Source organism: Gopherus evgoodei, chromosome 1 (assembly GCF_007399415.2).
Source record: "Gopherus evgoodei ecotype Sinaloan lineage chromosome 1, rGopEvg1_v1.p, whole genome shotgun sequence".
Lineage (NCBI taxonomy): Eukaryota > Metazoa > Chordata > Testudines > Testudinidae > Gopherus > Gopherus evgoodei.
The window spans coordinates 181,458,169-181,479,049 of NC_044322.1; the positions used below are offsets into that span (position 1 = coordinate 181,458,169).

At 45.3% G+C, this 20,881-nt stretch overlaps 1 protein-coding gene across 16 annotated transcripts in view; it reads left to right on the forward strand.

Moving 5' to 3' along the window:
• ROBO2 (roundabout guidance receptor 2) overlaps positions 1-20,881 on the forward strand; it is a 1,574,925-nt gene that overhangs the window by 1,417,353 nt on the left and 136,691 nt on the right. For 12 of the 16 annotated variants that reach the window (XM_030580139.1, XM_030580131.1, XM_030580217.1 and 9 more), the window contains 2 exons: positions 2,714-2,841; positions 6,296-6,307. In XM_030580139.1, coding sequence (XP_030435999.1) covers positions 2,714-2,841; positions 6,296-6,307 — 140 coding nt within the window. The remainder of the gene's footprint in view (positions 1-2,713; positions 2,842-6,295; positions 6,308-20,881) is intronic. The other 4 variants (XM_030580122.1, XM_030580154.1, XM_030580244.1 and 1 more) reach the window with 1 other exon arrangement.

Sequence of the window (20,881 nt, forward strand, 5' to 3'; positions counted from 1 at the left end):
CACCTGGTAGCCTTTTCACAATCTGCATGATGGACAGGAACAAATATAAGAGCTGCTGAGGCTTACAAGGAAGCTGGCTGGCATGCCAGGACCAACACATCTGTGAGACGAAGAGGAGCAAGTCAGCTGCAGCCCACAGCAAACTGCAGAGTCATGTGCCAGACTGCTTGCATTAAAGTTCAAACAGTCAGTCAGGCACAGTCTTGCTGCCGTCTGGTTTTAGCCCAGCAGTGGTCAGAGTGCCATTTGGATTTTATCTTTCCTTAAAAAACAAACAAACAAACAAACAAAAGCACTTCCTCAAAATAAATGGCCAGTTGCTGCCCCACACTGTAGGGTATTTTTCTACCCTCACCTAATCTCTATGTGGTAGCAAGTCTTAATTTCAGAATATTTTACAGGAAGCAAATGTGGCTCCACGTGTCTTACTCCTCTAGAGCTGGCCCTATGTCAAGGAAATAAGCATTCTCTCTTGTTTGTAGCAGTTTGTTTGCCAAAGACAGTAGCTTCTCCATCAGTGTGGGAAATGAGTGTTGTAGTCTTGTGATTTTATGGAAGTTATTGCTTCCATTTGCCTTTCACTCCTATGAAAACAGTGATTTCAATTTGTCATTGACTGGTGCAGCACAGTGAGCAAAATTACATAATTCAGTGCAACACCCCAGAATAAATGTGCCATAATAACTGCATATGGCTTTTAAATGCATATTTACAATAGCTGCTCAAGGAATGGAGGGCCACATTCTCTGCTGTCATAAGTTTTAACCTCAATGGAATTATGCCAACAGCAAATACGGCCCTAAATTTCTGGAATACACTGTAGCAACCTCCCGCTTTTCCCTCTGGCATACCATTTATGCATCAGATAAATGTGACATACTGAATAAAAGTGCACCTACATATGATTCCTAAATACATACGTGATAAGTACTTATGCACCATCATGCACACCAGTAGTAGAATGGTTTGCCTCAGTTCTTCTTTTTATTAATTTTTATATGGCTTCTTACCTAATGAATTTATTGAATATGAAAGGGAACAATCTCAAATCACAATAAAAGCTCTGCAGAATATGAAAGAAGGGGATTCTGATTTTTAATTATCCCTGAAACTATTAATTTTAATTGATAATTTGAGCTTTACTTGGCAAAACTGATCTTTTTACAGTATTTCAGCATATAGAACTCATAGGTTAATGTTCCAGTAATTTTGTTAGTACACAAACATCCCAGTAGCTTTACTGTATATTGACTGCATCTATTACAAGTACAAAATAAAAAAGTAATAACAATACATAATAATTAGCATGTACACAGAAATTAGCATCTGGGGTTCAGAAATGGTTTACAAGTTTTAATAACTTCAGCCTCACACTGCACAATCTCACAACACTCCGGAGGGAAGTAGCTGACTTATGCTCTGATTCAGCAAAACATTTACACATGTGCTTAAATCACATTTAAATTATGCAAGTGCTTAATTTCTTTACTGAATTGGGACCATAATCTCCATTCTGCAGGTAAGTAAACAGAGGCAGAGTGCAGTTGAATCACTTACTAAGGGTCACACAGTGCGTCTTTGAAGATCTAGGTATAAGACTCAGCTCCCTCGAGGTCCAGTCTGGTACTTCAGCCTCAAGAGCATCCTTCCCCCTTAGAGTTGACAAATCTGCAGCTAAACATTATGGTCAAGATCAGTTAATTTCACGTATAGTAGGGTTGTTACCTCCAAACAGAATGTTTATCCAAATTCTGTAAAGAGGAATATTTCAGGAGTAAAATATACCTCATAAAAACCTTTGTGGTGCCCATTGAGTGCCCATTGAAATCAGTAAAAGACAAAGACTCCCATTGACTTCAATGGATCAGTCCCTAAAACAGCCATAATATTTAATCAAGCGAATGTTTTTCAGGATGACAGCAATTGAAATCTGAATATCTTTCAGAAATTAAGTTAAAAAAAAGCTTTACAAATGAATGTTCATTCATACTGAAGTATGCACACTATGCAGATACATTCTGAATAGCTTTAGAACTAGAATAAGAGTAAGTAACAAGAAAGAGGTAAAAAGGGGAGAGAAATGCAATGAAAATGTTTCTTCTTTGTTTAAAAAAGCAAAAAAGGTAAATCTCCTCTCTCTGTTCTGTTAAATTATTACATTGTGCTACTGGGAAACTGATGTGTGTCTTGCATCTAAACTGTCACTTTTCAAAGCCTGTGTTTACAATGTACATTGTGCATAAATGAACGCAATGTAATTTCCTGCTCCACCCTCCTACAGGGGCTGACAATTTTACTAGGGACCCCTTAGGGGAAAACTGTTTTTAAAGCAGCAGAAGTAAAATATGCAGCTCATGCAGTTAAAGCCATGATAAACCCAAGCTGTCATATATTGATAACTTTTGCCTCATAGCTTAATTTTATCATATTACTCTAGATCAAGGGCAGAGTGAGTGATATTATTAATAAAGCCCTAATACTGAGTGAACATAGCAATACTAATTTTATGGCTGTAAAGTTTTTAACTAATGCATAGTGCAATAAAAATGTCATGAAGATTAATGCCTGGTGGAATTATCTAACTCTAGATAATAAATTATCTTCCAGAGATGTATCCAAGATGGAATCAGATTGGTAAACTCCAGGTGAGAAATTTTGCCACGTAATTGTCAGCTACATAATATCTTTCCTTTTCCTATTTTCTGTAATGCAGATATGACATCAAAGATGATTACACCTTACGCATTAAAAAGGCCACGAGCACAGATGAGGGAACCTACACATGCATTGCTGAGAATCGAGTTGGAAAAGTAGAAGCCTCTGCCGCCCTCACAGTTCGAGGTGAGTGCTACAGTACTTGAGACAGTGTTATGTTTCAGTGTCACTTTCTGACACAGTGGGCCAGATCCTCACCTGGAAGTGATGAGAGCTGGGCTCCCATTGTCTGGGAATGGTGAACTGCAGCCACTGGAAGCTGTGATTGGCCATACCTGCAGACGCATAGGTAAACAAACCATCTCGCGGCCAGACAGGGGCTTACCCTGAATGAGCCACGAACCAAGTTTGGGAACCCCTGGCCTAGATCCATCACAGCCAGTGGTGCTATACTGATTTTCACCAACAGTGAAATCATGGCCCCATTGAAGTCAAGGGCAAAACTCCTATAACGGGAGAAAGATTTCACCCCAGCTGAGGATCTGTCTCAGTATTTGTAAGTGAAAGCACAGATTCATATGTATGTATGTATCTAACTGTAGGTTTTATTGCCCCCGACCCTCACCCCTGTTTAGACTGTTTTTCCATGTTCCTTTCTGTAATAAAATTAGGAACAACATAAGTCAATGTATGTTTATTTTATTTTTTAAATATTGAACATTTCATAAAGAAGCCATCTGCCATTTTTTTTCACATGACAGACTAACACCATCCCAAGAAATAAGAGACTTGGTTAAGTATAATAATCAAAGCATAACCTTTTCCTCTGAATATATCTTTGCACACTGGTACCCACCTATTGTTTACATAGTATAGTTGAATTTAGTGAGGAAGTTTAAAATCCCAGCAGCCTAATGAGTTTTTGGAAAGTACTCTGTGACAGTACACACTGAGATGTTAAATATGGCAAGAGAGAAAAAAAATTACATTAGAGTGAATAAAATATAATAATAGTTAAAATATTTTATTATTTCGTTCAAAAAAGATAAGATGCAATTTTGATACAATGGGTATCACACAGATACTATTTCACAGTTTATTGGTGCATGATGCAGGTTTTCAGTAGAGATGTGAAAGGTTAATAAAAACATTTTTAGCTTCATCTTCTCTTTTTTTCTTTTTTCCCCCATACCCATTAAATCAAATGTTCAAAATCTCTATGGATTGCTTTATTAGAACAAGGGTCAACTGACCCCAGAGGCCGACTTCCATTTCCATCCATTTAATGCATGGACACAGTTCAGTTTAATTTGCTGAATTCAAAGAAAAAAAAGTCACCCAGTGGCTTTGCAAGGGGGGAGATGTTAGTACAGTATATAACAAAGAAAAGAGAGTATTGTGATAATCCATCTGCTAAAATATTGCCATAATGTCATTTTAGATAATAAGTGATAATGTGGCTTTCTTGATGTAAGCTGAAAAAGGCTTTACTTACTATTTGTTTGTGTTGAGGATCATTCTTCCATTTTATAATTTGATAAAAATAGTCACAAGAATTAACTCTCAAAAAGTGTGCACTTCCTTTGTCACAGAAAGAGTCACAATACCCAATAAATCTGGCCATTAGTGGCCTTAAATTCTCATAGAACTGTGACTACTGTATACATTATCGGGTCTAGCCTTTCTTTTCACTAGCCTAGCCTTGTGATACGAGCAATGACTAGCACAAAGCAAAAATCCTTTGAACTCACTGGAGCTTGAACTTGACCAAATTAAAGTGGAAAAAGGAAATATATAATTTAATCGATTTTCCTACACTCAAGAAGATTTCCCATTATCTTTTTTTCTTGGCTTTATAATCTAAAGTCCATAGGCAGAGTGTTTATTCAATACAAAAGAAGCCACTATATTACAAGCATATTAAACATTCAGGATGTGACAGAAAATGAGAAAAGCTAAGAAATTCAATGTTGAATGCTTGGCACTCTAGGCTCTTTGGAAACAAGGAACCCTCAGGTAAACTTCCTTTGACTTCAAAGGGATCAAGATTTGGTCCTATTTTAATTAATGAAGGTCTTAACCCTGAATTACCAAACTTTTGTCAGCTTGTGTCATTACTGCTTTTAATATAAAGTTATTATTTGAAATTACCTTACTTTCATCATATTCACTTTGTCCCATGAAAAGGGGGGAAACAACTCACAAGCTTTAGAATTCACTGTGTGGGGTGGCCCTAGTCCTGTGTAATTTACATGTCCATTGAAAACCCAGTTCTGAAGTTACATGTGCATGCGCACACACATACGCAATCTGCCTGCCACAGGTTAATACCCAGCTCGCATCCATGGCTCCATTTGACCTCATTAGCCACAGGTGATGGCAGAATTTGAATTCCCTGACTTACCCTCAGTCCTATGGTTGGGAAGTTGCAGTTCTGTTCTACCTCTTGTCTTTCCAGTCCATGAAAGGGGAGGATATTTCATATTACCAAAAGCCATGGAACCTAACAAAGAGAGGAGGGGATGGAGGTTGCTATGTGCTGAAGTGTGTAGCAGATAGGAAATGGTTTAAAAGGAGTGGTTGTTATGACAGTGCAGGGCTCAGGTCATAGGAGGGGTGAAAACTGAATAGGCCCTGACCATGTTACTTTACATGAGGGCTCTTCAAAACATAGGTTTGACCCTGGTCTCTGAGCCTAAATGAGCAAATGAAACTGGTTGCTAATAAGCTCCTCAGTGGGTAACACTCATTCTATTGCTAAAATAAGGTAAGTTTCATCTTCCCAGGTTTTAACCCCAAGTGAATTTTCTGTCCAAATGTTAAGCTCCTCTAAAAGGAATGTCTGTATTTTAATAACAGCAGGCCTGACAGCCCTCTCCCCCAACTCAAGTGCAATGAAGGGCTACTACTATAATCAAGAAATCACTTGTTGCAGCAACTGCTTTCAATCTCAATATCAGTCTGAAGTAGAATTAACCTGTCAATCATTCAGCAGCAATTTTTTAGGAAGTACAAGTTTGTCTAAGCAGTAATTTGGGAGACTCTGAATTGAAATCCCTGTGGCCATTCCAACCTATTTGTTATATTTTCATCAACCCTGTCAGTGAAGAAAAGTGATGTGCTATAAGCTTTCATGGTTCGGAAAAATGGTGTCTTGGGCTTTTCTCCAGCTCTTACTGCAGTACTGACTGGCCATGCTTAAAATTCAATTGGTATTTAAATCAGACAGTGATGCCTTTCATTTATTGGCATGACATTTGCCAGTCTGTGGCTTGAATGGATGTATTCATCTGGGCCTAGAAGTTTTGTGCTAATGCAAAGCTATTTTACTTCAATCAAGCATTAACAGTGATACTTGATGACGACATATGAACCTATCAGAAATGTTTCTCAGATGATTGGTTCCAGGCAGCTTATTCAGAAGCTGTATAACTACTGTCTCCAAAAAAATGTAATAACAATAACTCTCAATTAAACAGTAAAGCTGGGCATCTTACTTTCACTGACATTTGTGAGTTTAGAAATCACTGGAGTGTCCATAGTTAAATGTAACATTACACGTCATGCATTCTGACAGATTTTCTTTTCTTTTTTTTAATTTCTTTTTTATGTTCTCACCACACCATTGTAATGTCTACAGCTCGCCCTGTTGGTAAGTAACCATCCTTCTATCCATTTTCTCACGGCTTCATGCAATGCTTCATCTTTCATTTGCAGCAGCGTTTAATTGACCTAAGCACAATTATTAATGACCAATGCTTAATAGTGCTAACTTTCTAATGCTAGCCAACCGATTTTGACTGGGCAAGAAGTGCTATCTCTGAATTTGTTATTCTTCTTCGAGTGATTGCTCATATCCATTCCAGTTAGGTGTACGCGCCGCGCGTGCACATTCGTCGGAAAACTTTTACCCTAGCAACTCAGTGGGCCGGCAGGTCGCCCCCTAGAGTGGCGCCACCATGGCGCTCCATATATACTCCTGCCGGCCCACCCGCTCCTCAGTTCCTTCTTACCGCCCGTGTCGGTCGTTGGAACAGTGGAGCGCGGCTTAGCTGACCTCCACTTCCCTAGCTACTCGTTTTCTCGTTATAATTATGCAGTTATAACACTTTTATATATATAGATTTGTATAGTTATACGTGTTTCCTTTGCTAACATGGTTAATTTAGTTAGCGGGGTTCAGGAAGTAGCCCCTTCCATGAGTCCAGTGCCGGAGCCATGCATGGCTCACCGGGTTTTAAGAGGGGCCCGGCTTGCCAGAAGCCGCGGCCGAAGAGAGATCTGCATGACTCCTGTTTGAAGTGCCTCAGGGAATCACACTTGACAGGTAAGTGCCCCATTTGCAAGGCTTTTAAGCCGAGAACAAAAAGGTGCGGGACTTTCACTTACCCCTCCACCTTGGGCGCGGAGCGATGTTCAAGCGGCGGGCAGAAGCGCCTCCTCGGCACCGGACCCCGCCGGTACCACCAAGGCCTTTCGGCACCGACCGATCGCCGGCACCGATGTCGACTCGGCACCGCTCCCTTCTTCCGAGGTCGAGAGAGTCTACGATTCCTGCTGGTGCCTGGCGGCTCCCCGGCACGCGCCGCGGTTGAGCCCCCTGCTCCCGCTACTTCCGTGCCACCTGCATCGCAGCCAGAGAGCTCGCCTAAGTTGCGTATCCGGCACCGTCACCTGCAGAGGCACCGATGACTTCGGCTCCGTCGATTCCAGTCCCCCAGGACCATAGAATCCGGTGCCTGGCAGCTCCCCGGCTCGCGCCGTGGTAGAGCTTACTGCTCCTGCTGCTTCTGTGCCAGCTGCACCACAGCTAGACAGCTCGTCTAAGATGGTTCGCCCGGCACCGACGACGTCGGCACCGTCGATCCCGGTCCCACGAGGGCCGTAGAATCCGGTGCCTGACGGCTCCCCGGCGCGCGCCGTGGTTGAGCTACTGCTCCTGCTGCTTCCGTGCCAGCGGCACCGCAGCCAGAGAGCTCGTCTAAGTCGGATCGCCCGGCGCCGACACCTGCTACGGCACCGATGACGTTGTCACCGTCGATCCCGGTCCCACAAGGGCCGTAGAATCCGGTGCCTGACGGCTCCCCGGCACGCGCCGTGGTTGAGCGTATTGCTCCTGCTGCTTCCGTGCCTGCGGCACCGCAGCCAGAGAGCTCGTCTAAGTCGGATCGCCCGGCGCCGACACCTGCTACGGCACCGATGACGTCGTCACCGTCGATCCCGGTCCCACAAGGGCCGTAGAATCCGGTGCCTGACGGCTCCCCGGCACGCGCCGTGGTTGAGCGTATTGCTCCTGTTGCTTCCGTGCCAGCGGCACCCCAGCCAGAGAGCTCGTCTAAGTCGGATCGCCCGGCGCCGACACCTGTTACGGCACCGATGACGTCGTCACCGTCGATCCCGGTCCCACAAGGGCCGTAGAATCCGGTGCCTGACGGCTCCCCGGCACGCGCCGTGGTTGAGCGTATTGCTCCTGCTGCTTCCGTGCCAGCGGCACCGCAGCCAGAGGGCTCGTCTATGTCGGATCGCCCGGCACCGACACCTGCTGCGGCACCGATGACGTCGGCACCGTCGATCCCCGGTCCCGCAAGGGCCGTAGGATCCGGTGCCTGGCGGCTCCCCGGCACGCGCCGTGGTCGAGCTAAGGCTCCGGCTGCTTCCGTGCCAACGGCACCGCAGCCAGAGGGCTAGTCTAAATCGGAGCGCACGGCACCGACACCTGCTGCGGCACCGATGACGTCGGCACCGTCGATCCCGGTCCCGTAAGGGCCGTAGAATCCGGTGCCTGACGGCTCCCCGGCACGCGCCATGGTTGAGCTCCTGCTCCGGCTGCTTCCATGCCAACCGAAGCCTCTGAGGCACCGACAACATCGACACCGTCGATTCCAGTCCCACAAGGGCTATCGAATCCGGTGCCCGACGGCTCCCCGGCACGCGCCGTGGTTGAGCGTATTACTCCCGCTGCTTCAGTGCTGACGGCACCGCAGCCAGACAGCTTATCTAACTCGGTTCGCCCGGCACCGACACCTACCGAAGCTCTGATGACCTCGGTACCGTGGATCCCGGCCCCACGAGGGCCGTCGAATCCGGTGCCTGACAGCTCCCCAGTACGCACTGTGGTTGAGCCTGCTGTTCCCTGCACGCCGGAGATGTTACCAACGGCGAGGGCTCTCAGTGCCATGACAGAGTCAGTGCTGCCTGACCCGGGCACCGCCGGTACGGGTAATACAGTCTCTTCAAGGGACTGTCCCCTGTCAGTATAGCAAAGCGGCACCGTTCATGATCACGGTCCCGCAGACACTCCAAGTCCTGTCGGCACGCCGGACACCACTGGCAGTCCCGGTGCTGTTTTCCTCGGTACTGGTCACACTCGCTGCACCGGTCGGTATCCCGTTCGCCGACCCGCTATCGGCACCGTTCCGACATCTGGCACCGGGGCAGGTACCTTGACTCCTGTAGCTCTTCTCCGAGCCTCGAGATCTCGGTCGACCTCCCGACACCGTTCTGGTTGCGGGTCTGGATCTCGTTCCAGGTACCGATACGCCTCCCGATGCCGGTCCCCGGTGCCGAGTTGGGCAAGGTCCGAGTGAGTCAGAGACTCGGCCCGTGCCTTCTTTTAGTACCTCCATGGCCGTCCGGACGCGCATCCGTGTCATCCCATATGCGCAGATTTTATGCTCAGGACCACGATCCTGATATGATGGCCAGCGGGCGCCAGCCCCGACGCAGAAAGAGCCTTGGCGAATGCAAGGTGTACTCTGCAGGGGCCCTGCAGCTCTGGGTAGCAAAGCAACAAGCCTTGCTTAGCTGTGATAGTTATAGCACCTGGGTGAGGGAGTTTCTCCCTCAAACCTCCCACCTGGAGTTTGCTGCCGTCTTGGAGGACGGGGGAAAGAATTTACCCTTTGTTGGTAAAGGCATCTTTGCGGCAGAGACAGCCCCAGACTGCGAAGCCTGCTGGACAATAGGGTCCTAATGCGTCTTAGCATGTATACGCCAGCGACCAAACGCAGGCCTTTATGGCCCCAGCCGCCATACTCTGTGCCTAGCCAGAGACAGAACTCTGGAAAACGGCAAGGCCAAGGTGGTCGCAGACAAACGTCAGGCCCCCTAAAAAGCCAAAGTCAAGGTCCCTCGCAATTACCACTGGGACCAAAGACGGACCTTCCAAGGTTCACCGGAGGGCGGCGTACCAGTCGCAGGACGGGATCCCGATCCCGCTTTCTCCTGGCATGGCCCCAGTTACTTTTAGATCGCTGGGCCCTGCGCACGATGGAGCATAGGTACCACCTTTAAATTGCTCCAGCCCTGTCCCCCTTCAGCAGACGAAAGGGGCTAGGGGTTTTACTCCCGTTATGCTCTAGTCCCCCACTCGAACACAGGTCTCAGACCTCCCTGGTTCTGCATGGGCTCAACCGGTTTGGGATAAGGTTGAAGTTCTGCAGGGTATCCCTGGGAACCATTATTCCATCCTTGCCTCCTGGGGGCTACTATGCCGCCCTGGATAGGAAGGACGCGTACTTTCGCAATGCCATCTTCCCTCCGCACGGGAGATGCCTCCGCTTTATAGCCAGCGGTGAATACTCCCGGTTTACGGCCATAGTCGCCGCCTACCGTAGCTATGTCGGATATGCGTTTTTCCGTATTGGGACGATTCGCTTATCCGAGGAGACTCTGAGACACAAACCACTCAGCCCGTGGGCATCGTCACGGTCTTATTCACAGATCAAGGCCTGATGATTACTATAGAGCAATCCACTCTGGTTCCCACGCAGAGGTTGGGCTTCCTAGGGGCTATCTTGGTCTCCTACCTAGCCGGAGCCTGCTTATCACAACTGCGGTTTTAGGCGATGGCAACAATCATCTGAGGTCTGAAGGCTTTCCCAACGACCTCAGCTCGTTCTTGTCTCAGTCTCCTGGGTCCATGGTTGCCTGCAAGTTTGTAACCAAACACGCCAAGCTCCGCCTCCGTCCTCTCCAAGTCCGGCCCACCTCGGCGTACCGCTTGGACAGGGAGCCAATGGTCATGGTAGTCACCGTTCCCTCGAACGCCTTAGGCTCCCTAGAGTGGTGACTAACTCCCTCCTTGGTGTGGACAGGGATGCGGTTTTATCCGCCCCAGCCCTCACTGCCCCTGACGGCGGACGCATCATCTCTCTGCTCGAGCGCTCATGGTCACCTCCGAGCTTAAGGCCTTCGGTCTTCTAGGGAGCTGGCATTCCTCATTAATGCCCCAAAAATGAGAGTAGTCCGCCTGGCATGCCAGGGGTTCCAGCGGCAGCTGCGAGGCCGTTGTATCTCGGTGTTTACAGCCAACACAATGGCCAGGTGCTTCATAAGCATTCAAGGGGGGACATAGTCCTCCCCCCTTTTTTGTCAGGAGGCCATCCATTTCCGGGTCTTTTGCATGGCCCACTCGATGGAGCTGGCGACGTCCTTTCTTCCAGGCGTTCGGAACGTCTTAACTCTTTGACTCAGCAGGTCTTTCATGTCTTACGAGTCATCACTCTGCCCCATGTGAGGCGTCCCGCTTTCCGGAAGTGGAGTTGGTTCCTCACACAGACCTATTCGCTCACCGCGAGAGCAGGAAATGCCAGGTGTTCTGCTCCTTCCAAGGTCTCTCCTCGGAATCGATCTTGGACGCATTCCTGAGGCCGTGGAACGGCCAACTGCATTATGCCTTCCCACTGTTCCCACTGGTTCGTTAGGTCCTGCTTAAACTCCGCAGGGGCAGAGTGCGCATCATCATGGTCACTCCAGAGTGGTCCAGGCAGCACTGGCATACCACGTTGCTCGGCCTGTCAGCCCAGACCCCATCACTCAGGGCAATGACAGGCTTCGTCACTCGGACCTGCAGCCTCTTCGCCTCACGGTGGCTCCTGCGTACCTGAGTCGGGGTGACAGGCAGCCTTCCACCTGGTCAACGTACCGGGCCAGGTGGAAGCGTTTCCTTTACAGCTGCAGTACGCTCGATCTTGCTCCTGCTGAGGTCTCGATCCCTCTATTTGGCCTGCCTCTGGCCTTCAGCGGCAGGATCTGGCGGTATCATCGCTGAGGATACTCTCAGCAGCCATCCCTACCTTCCAGCAGGCTAAAATGGACGTTCAGTGTCCCACGCTCTATGGGTTCGAGGTCCCTCAAGGGCTTGGAGCGCTTGCAACCTCGGGTGCGCCGCCCAGCCCCGCCCTGGGACCTCAACCTAGTCTTGGCCAGACGAGTCTCTGAGATCAGAGCTCTTACGAAGGTTCCGCAAAGACAAGGTGCAGTTATGACCGCACCCGGCTTTCCTCCCTAAGGTGTTTTGGCCTTTCATGTTACCCACAGCTCAACGCAATGGGCATAACCGTTGCACTCCTTGAACATCTGTGGAGTGCTCGCATTATATTGTGCTGACAGAATCATTTCCTAAGGTGCCCCAGCTCTGCCCCGGTAGCGGGCCAGAGGGAGGGCTTGCTTGTTTTCCTCTCAGAGGATCTCATCTGGGGTGATGGCGGACATCCCCACTTGTTATGATTTGGCTCATATTTCCCCAAGCCACATCACCGTGCATTCTACCAGGGCTCAGGCTTCATCTGCCGCCTTGCTGGCTCGTGTTTCTACCCACGAGATCTGTCGCGAAGCTCCATTGGTCCTCGGTCCATACCTTTGCTTCGCAGTATGCCCTGGTTCAGCAGTCAAGAGAGGCTGTAGCCTCTGGCTCAGCAGTTTTATTCTGCCACTTTTCACTCCGACCCCACCGCCTTTGTAAGGCTTGGGATTCACCTAACTGGAATGGATATGAGCAATCACTCGAAGAAGAAAAGACGGTTACTCACCTTTGTAACTGTTGTTCTTCGAGATGTGTTGCTCATATCCATTCCGCACCCGCCCTCCTTCCCCACTGTCGGAGTAGCCGGCAAGAAGGAACTGAGGAGCGGGTGGGCCGGCAGGAGTATATATGGAGCGCCATGGTGGCGCCACTCTAGGGGGCGACCTGCCGGCCCACTGAGTTGCTAGGGTAAAAGTTTTCCGACGAATGTGCACGCGCGGCGCGTACACCTAACTGGAATGGATATGAGCAACACATCTCGAAGAACAACAGTTACAAAGGTGAGTAACCGTCTTTTATGCCTAGAATATCATATGTAATGGCATTTGCCAAATCACTAACAAATCAGCAATTATATCACAGAGGGGTGTGATGTGGTTAAGCCGAAATTACTAATAGGATAATTCTTAACAGTTTGTGGATGTGTGTTAAGGGCTTAGTACAAAGGCCATTGAAGTCAATGAAAAACTCCTATAGACTTCAAATGGCTTTGGATCAGGCACTAAATGAGCAGCCCATTATGTTTTTTTTCCTGAAGTAAGAAAAGAAGCACACATTTTGCACATCTTGTGTCTTGTGTACCTGTGTAAAATCTTTGAAACAATATAGTTGATTATGCCCTGTTCTTGAATTGAAGAGAGGATGGAATGGATTCCCTTCCTGTTGGGAGAGTTCATCGTCCTTCTGTATAAAGCCTGCCATAACTGATTTTTATCCCTGGATCATAATTCTTCTTTTAGAGTGTAAGTTTTGCCTTTGGAGTGCACAAGATGGCTGCAAATGAAAATATTGTGCATGCTAATACAATGTGCATAGGAAGGCTGGCCTTGAATCACCATCTGCACTTTGAATCCCCCTTCAGAAAATTCAGCTGCTGGTAATTTCTTTCAAAACTTTGGTTACATTTGAAAGATTGAGCAAAATGAAAAGGAAGCTCGTCACTCACTGAAACTTATTCTTGTACTGAAAAATATTCCAAGGAAATCCATTAATGGCTGTGCACTCCATGCTCAGGGGGATTTGCTAGATATTTTTTTTCCGGACAAATTGCTATTGTGAATGTCATTTTTTGTAGCTATGTTGTTTTTTAGAATAATGATTTCATTGTTTTAGCCTTTTTATAAAGAATTATCTTCACTGCAGTGTCGATTCGAGTTACCTGTGCTCAAGTATAGCTCAAGTGAGATGGTCAGACAGCAATGGAGTGTTTGTATTAGCAGCACAGAGTAGTTGAGTCCCCACTGCACTCAGCAGCACTTGAACTTCCACCAACACCCCTTCATGGGCCAGCGAGTTTAAGGTTAAAGCACCACTTAAATTGAGCTACAGATTTTTGTGTGTGTGTGGGCATCGGTTAGGGACGACACTTGAGTTATATGTCAAGCTAATGCTGTGGTAAAGACAAACCCTTAGCATCAAAATTAGGGCTTCGTTAATAAACACTCCTGAAATGTACAATCCTTTTCTCAGGCAAAATTATCATTAGTGTTGCGCCTGAGTAAGGTGTGAAGGGTTTGACATTGTTTGTATACACAATTTGGAATTTCTTAAGCTGACTCTGAGCCTGATTCATATAAATGATCTCAGTTAGAATCAATGGAATTACACCACTGTGAAAATGGAGTAATGTTACTTTGAACTGGGCCCTTTGTTTGGGAGATGAATGTGACTCAGGCCTGGTCTACACTAAAAAAGTTAGGTTTACTCAGCTATGTTGCTCAGGGGTGTGAAAACTTCTGATCTAACCCCTCCGTGAAGATAGTGCTAGGTTGATGGAGGTTAGAAAAGCACTACTAATAAACAATAAATACCCACATTTTAGTGCAGTGGGAAAGCCAGTACAAGAAAACGAACATTTTGTTTTGGAAAGCTTTCTTTTTTCTCATCCTTAAAAGAGAAGGAAGAAGAAATTCATTAGCTAAGGCTCTTTGGGCTCTATAAAGGCCACGTTAAAAAAAAATCTACAAGGAAAGTAATAGACTTTTGCTGTGTCGATGCTTCATATTATTTCATGCTCATTATTTCATACTCCTGATCTTAAGCTGTTCTATTTCCAAGCACATGACTCCTTCATAAGGGTCTAGCTTTGTGTTTACCATACTAAAATTGTTTTATTTTGTTACAAGTAGTCGTTTGGTACAAAGAAAATGTCTCCCTTTTTTAACTTATTGAGATGGCCATAAAATAGAGTGGGTTATTTTAAAATAATTATTGTTTAGCACAGCATCTGTCAAATTATTTAATTATCTGAAAATAATGTAAAAATATCAGCCCTAATCATCGGGGTGGCAAGTTGTGTGGGCCCGTGGTGCCTGGGCTTCAGCAATATTCGGGGCCTAGGGGCCCTGTTCCACCAATGTTTGGGGCTGGGTCTCTCCCCTGGCCCCGCTTGTCACTCCCACGTGCCTCCCCCGAGTGTTCCCCGGCCCCCACTTGCTGCCCCTGTGTGCCTCCCCCAGCCCCAGAGCCTGCAGCTCACACAGACTCTGCTCTGCCGGCTCCTGGTATCAACTGTTACCACAGGGTCCTAGTGCCCCCAGCCACTAAAGGCAGGGAAGGTTGCCCTTACCCTGCCCTTCCTCCCTGGCCCTGAGCCTCTCCAATGCCCCAACTCCCTCATCCCCCCACACCCTAACCATCTGCCCCGGCCCTGAGCCCCCTCCTGCATCATGAATCCCTCATCCTCAGCCCCACCCCACAGCCCTCACCCCACACCCCAACCCTCTGTCCTAGCCCTGAGCCCCCTCCCACATCCCAAACCCCTCATCCTCAGCCCCACAGCCCTCACCTCTACACTACTTCCTATCCCCAAACTCCCTCCCAGAGCCTGCACCCCTCACCCCTTCCTACACTCCCACCCCTTGCCCCAGCCTAGAGCCTACACCCAAACTCCATCCCAGAGCCTCCACCCCAGACCTCCTCCCCCGCACTCAAACTCCCTCCCGGAGCCTTAGGAAGGTGGGGGGCAAAGTTCGGGGGGAGGAGCTGGGAGAGTGGGTTCTGGGCACCACCAAAATTTCTGCAAACCTGCCACCCCTGCTAATCATATCAGATGTAAGGATCTACCAAGCAAATTTACTGTACTAGTGGTTGTATATTGCTTGATATTTATCATTCATGTATAACTGAATAACTTTACAAGAAGTCTCAACAACAACAACAAAATACTTTCCCCACAGTACAATATATGCAATTACTGTTCTTGAGGTGGGCCAGATGCACAAGGTTCAGATCTCCATTTCACCAGGTTTAGTAAATTCACATCAGGGATTTGGGCCAAGCCAATCTCTACCAACTGTCAGTAAGTTATGATAAAAGGTAATGATTGTTGATTTCCTAATGTTAAAATACCCAGACCTCTCCTAGAAACATATGCCTATTTTTAATAGTGGTATATTTGCATGTAAGAGAACAACAACAGCTGCATGCAGTGTAGAATTTGAAGGATTTTGCTCTTTCATCCCATTCATGTACCAAAGAGGTTCTGGCACTCTTTATTTCTGCTTATGCTTCAGGAGAAAAACATCTTTTAAAAAAAAACAAACCTGGACAACAAAACCAGGATATTGTTTAATGGAATGTTCCTTGAAATGCAAAAGAGGAGGAATTTTAATGCTCAAGGAGAATGTAATTCTTATTGCAAAATGAGTACTTTTAATTTTCAATTCAGTTTTTTTCAAGATAGTTTCAAATATTGATTTATTGAATATATTTTTAACAGTTTTGTTTAAACTTCAGATGGAGCAAAAAAATTCAGGGCTGAATTATTTTTCTTGCTCACCATCTTTTGTTCAAACAGCTAGTAGTATATAGTATACAAAAATGAAGCATTGTACTGCCTGAGGTGGATGGCAGCTTGTGAATTTTTATCAGTTCTTTACCAGATTACTCATCATGTTGTGATTTAATGCTTGAAATAAATGTGTTGTCAATCTCCCAAATAGATGTTCTCTTTATTTATAAGCTTTTAAAAGATTTCCTATAGGAGTTACAACAGATGGGTTTAGGAAGCAGGATATTTATCCCTATTTAGGCCATTTACTTCTGTTATTTCACTCATCAGATGCATTTTCCAGATGAACAAGTTAATATTTTCACACATTTTCATTTTTGCTGTCTTTCTTATGGCAATCACACATTAGAATAACTATGAAAAAACATCACCAAAGTTGGAAGGAGCCAAAAAGATTCAAAAATTCTACAAAAAAGTATCATTGGCCCGGTCTTCAAAAGTAACTGCTAAACTGTTTTGCCTGAGATGGAAAACTTAAAATTAAGTTAAAAAAGAAGACAATCAACTGTGTGTCCAATGCTTCTGTTTACCAGCCTTTTTTCCTGATCACTCAGTAAGTCACTTCAGATCAAAAACAGTACTCAGTTTTCAAATTAATTGCCTATATCCAGCTGAAAGTACAGTTCTTTGCATTTCAATTCTATTGTAATAAGTCAAGCCAACTTGAGTTATGATACGACTCAATTTCCCAGAAAAGAATGCATCAAGAAGTTGGATTTCATTTTCAATTTATATAAAAAATATTTAACTGCAATTAGCTAAAAATGGAGAGTCTCTTTTAACATGCAGTAGGCAGATACATATAGATAAGTTACCTACTTTCCATTTGCTATGTGTAATACTAATTAGATACAATCTATTCAAATTTAAGTGAAATGTAACTTTTTGATGCATTGTACCCTGTTCTGGGAAGTTGTCACATCGTAAATCAACCTGACACAACTTAATGGCGTATCTGAAATGTTGCAGCACAGTACATCTGAAATGCATAGAACTGTATTTTAAACTAAGTTCACTTTGTGGTTTGAAATGTCTTTGGTTAGATGATAAGTGAAGAAGATATTTCTCTCTCTGCAGCAAACCCTAAATACTGTGAACGCTTATATTTGAGTGCCAGTCATGGAAATATCGCAGTTCACATTGGACTTTCAGGAATTATACATCATTATCAGAAATGCTGATTGTGAGATCCCACTTGCTAGGATTGTGCCATCTCTCGGTGGTAGAAATTCTGACATGTCTGATGCTGTTGTCTATAGAGATTGGCGGTAAACCAAGGCAACAACAGACATTTTGCAGCTAGCTCTTCCCTGAATGGAAAGTGAGTGAGCTAGAATGATTCTTCATTATTTATTAACAGGCGAACACTTTGGACAGATCAGTGATGAAATCAGAAAATAGAATAAAGCTAATCACAGGGCAACATACACATTTCCTTGGGTTTTAGTAAGAAAACAAAATACTGAGGCAGTTTGTCCAGGCAGTTGTTATCCTTTTTAGATCTACTGGCCAAACCTTCATGTTCAGTTTTGTGCTGAGGCAAAACTTCCATTGCCTTTCAGGAAACTTTTGCCTGAGTGAGTGTTAAGTGAGGATTTGAGGATTTGGCCTTGCAGCAGTACAGAATTTATGTGTCCAAACTGGATTTTGCTGTAACTTTATTGGCTAGTAGTGACATAGAGACCCAAATGGCTCAGGTAAGATTAGCACAGGGATCGGCAACCTTTGGCACACAGCTCACCAGAGTTAATCCTCTGGTGGGCCAGGCCAGTTTGTTTACCTGCTGTGACTGCAGGTTTGGCCGATCGTGGCTCCCACTGGCTGCGGTTCACCGCTGAAGGCCTATGGGGGCTGCGGGAAGCGGCGTGAGCTGAGGCATGTGCTGGCTGCCGCTTCCTGCAGCCCCCATTGGCCTGAAGCAGTGAACCATGGCCAGTGGGAGCTGCGATTGGCCAAACCTGCTGACGTGGCAGGTAAACAAACTGGCCTGGCCTGCCTGGCGAGCTGCATGCCAAAGGTTGCCGATCCCTGGATTAGCACTTTCAGCTGAAGGAACAATAAGCTGACCACCAAACTGTAAAATACTGGACCACAAACTTCTCCACCTCAAAATCTCCCAAACTCATCTGTTTTCTCTGTTTAGAGTTCCACAAGTATTTGCCAAATTTGTGCCAAAATCATGATGTACCATTACAGAGTCCCAGATTGCTACGAGTACAAGTATTCATGGAGAGCTCCATTAGTGATTGTTGGACCCCACAAGGATTTATACTTTCTGCTTGGATCCACAATTTGGGATGCTTATTGTCTGATGCCTATTTGAATTAAGCCCGCTCCATTGTGGGCATTGAAATCAATGGGAGTCTTTCCCCTGACTTCAGTGGGCTTTGAGTCAATCTACACAAACGGGGTCTTGTCCACACAAACATGAAATTCACAGCAAGCTGGTGTATGAATCTACCATTCTTTAGCCTTTCACAGACTAACTGTCTATATGGACCCTGGTTGTTAATGCACTTTGGTCTGCTCTTATTTGACCTTCTCTCTGTTCTTTCAAAGAGCGAGTGGTTTGTGTGTTTCTCTAGAATTTTCAGAGGCTGTCTGCATTTTGAACCACATGAAATCACAGAACAAGACAAGAATAAGTATTTTATTGTTTATGAACTTTAGACTCTGAAATTAAATTGACATTAAAAACTATTAGTCTTGGAATCAAGATGCTTCTGGTGTGATAATAGAAGTCTGATCTTTTCCAAATAATTCCTTTTGTTCTTACTATAAAATCCTAATGGTGGAAAAATCCATCCAAAATATCTGTTTGAGTTCCATCATCTATGCCTGGGGCTTTATTAACTTTTCTAGGTAAGAACCCCAGTCCAGTTTAAGACAGTATGCATCAGCTACTCTCTCCCCCATCTGAAGAAGAAAAACTGGGAGACAAATAATATATACAAGCTCATCATTATTCAGGAAACAAATTGTGCCCAGAAAATCCATGGAATTGCTTCAAAGTCAAGATGTACGACATAGGCTACTAACTGCAAGCATAGTTCCCTGTGCTAACCCAGCACAGGTCCCCATCCAGGCAGAACAACAAGAGTATGGATATTCCAAACAACTCCATTAGTACTGACTGTGCTGCAGCAAGAAGATCTGCATAACAATACTAGTGGCTTCCCTACTCCAGCCTGGGACTATATCAAATCCAGTATCAGTTTGGGAAATCCTCTTCATTTTAAAGCAAAACATTAATGAAATGGGTTCACCATCTCCTCCACCCTCCCTTGTTTCATGCTGAACAGAGTAACCAGTCAAAGATATTTGGGTTAATAATAAACCCGCAGTGTCATCCCTTCAGTTCTCTGTTATGTCTCCAAAGTGAGGGCTTCATCTGTGATCATATTGTGGTAGACAGTGATTATGTTTCACAAGAAGTGGTGAATAGAGTCACTGTCAACCAGCTCTACATTCCTGAGAAAATACAGCTGCCTCAGCCAATGTATCCAATATTTAACACTTCACTCTCAGTTTATATGTTGTTAGTCTGTATCTGCCCATTTCCTCTACTCACAACAACAGAGCTCAAAGAGACCAAGTCCCCCTCCACTGGTCTCCTGGATTGCCATATCCCCAGCTCATAGCAGCATTGTTTGACACTCTCCACCTTGTAATGGACACAGTGCAACAGCCAGATCCTTAAATAGGTATTTCAGTCTCCTTTTAGACATATGTGGCATAAACCTCCAAAAATGCCAATGAAATCCACACACAATGGTGGGTGAGAACCCAGTTTATTTCCCGTCTTCCAACAATTCCTATGCCACCCTCAAAAGTGCTCTCGTCTCCCTGAAATGGGACAGTCAACATCCTTCCCAATCCTATTATCACCAAAACCAGAGGTGCAGGTTTAATCACAATACAACCCTCCAGGAAAGCAGTCATCAAAAATAATTAGTACTAATCCATAAATCCTCCCTATTTCCTTTGTTTTCCCCTACCTTCCATATCATAATCCCAATTTCAATCTCAATCTAAATATATAGAAAAAGAGGTTGGGAATGCCCATCACCATAGTATCTTACATATATTTGTTTTAATAGGTAATGGACTCCTTGCAACAGGTTATGGACTTCATGCAACAGGAATTGGCTCTGCTCACTTTCCTAAACATTTAGACTTTTACTTGAATTGCCTGACTCCAAGCTTTGCACACTGCAAAAAAGCTACAAAAGGATCTCTCAGAACTGGGTGACTGGGCAACAAAATGGCAAATGAAATTCAGTGTTGATAAATGAAAAGTAATGCACTTGGAAAACAATCCTAACTACACATATAAAATGATGGGGGTCTAAATTAGCTGTTACCACTCAAAAAAAGAGATCTTGGAGTCATTATGGATAGTTCTCTGAAAACATCCACTCAGTGTGCAGCAGCAGTCAAAAAAGCAAACAGAATGTTGGGAATCATTAAGAAAGGGATAGATAATAAGAGAGAAAATATCATATTGCCTCTATATAAATCCATAGTATGCTCACATCTTGAATACTGCATGCAGATGTGGTCACCCCAGCTCAAAAAAGATACACTGGAATTGGAAAATATTCAGGAAAGGGCAGCAAAAATGATTA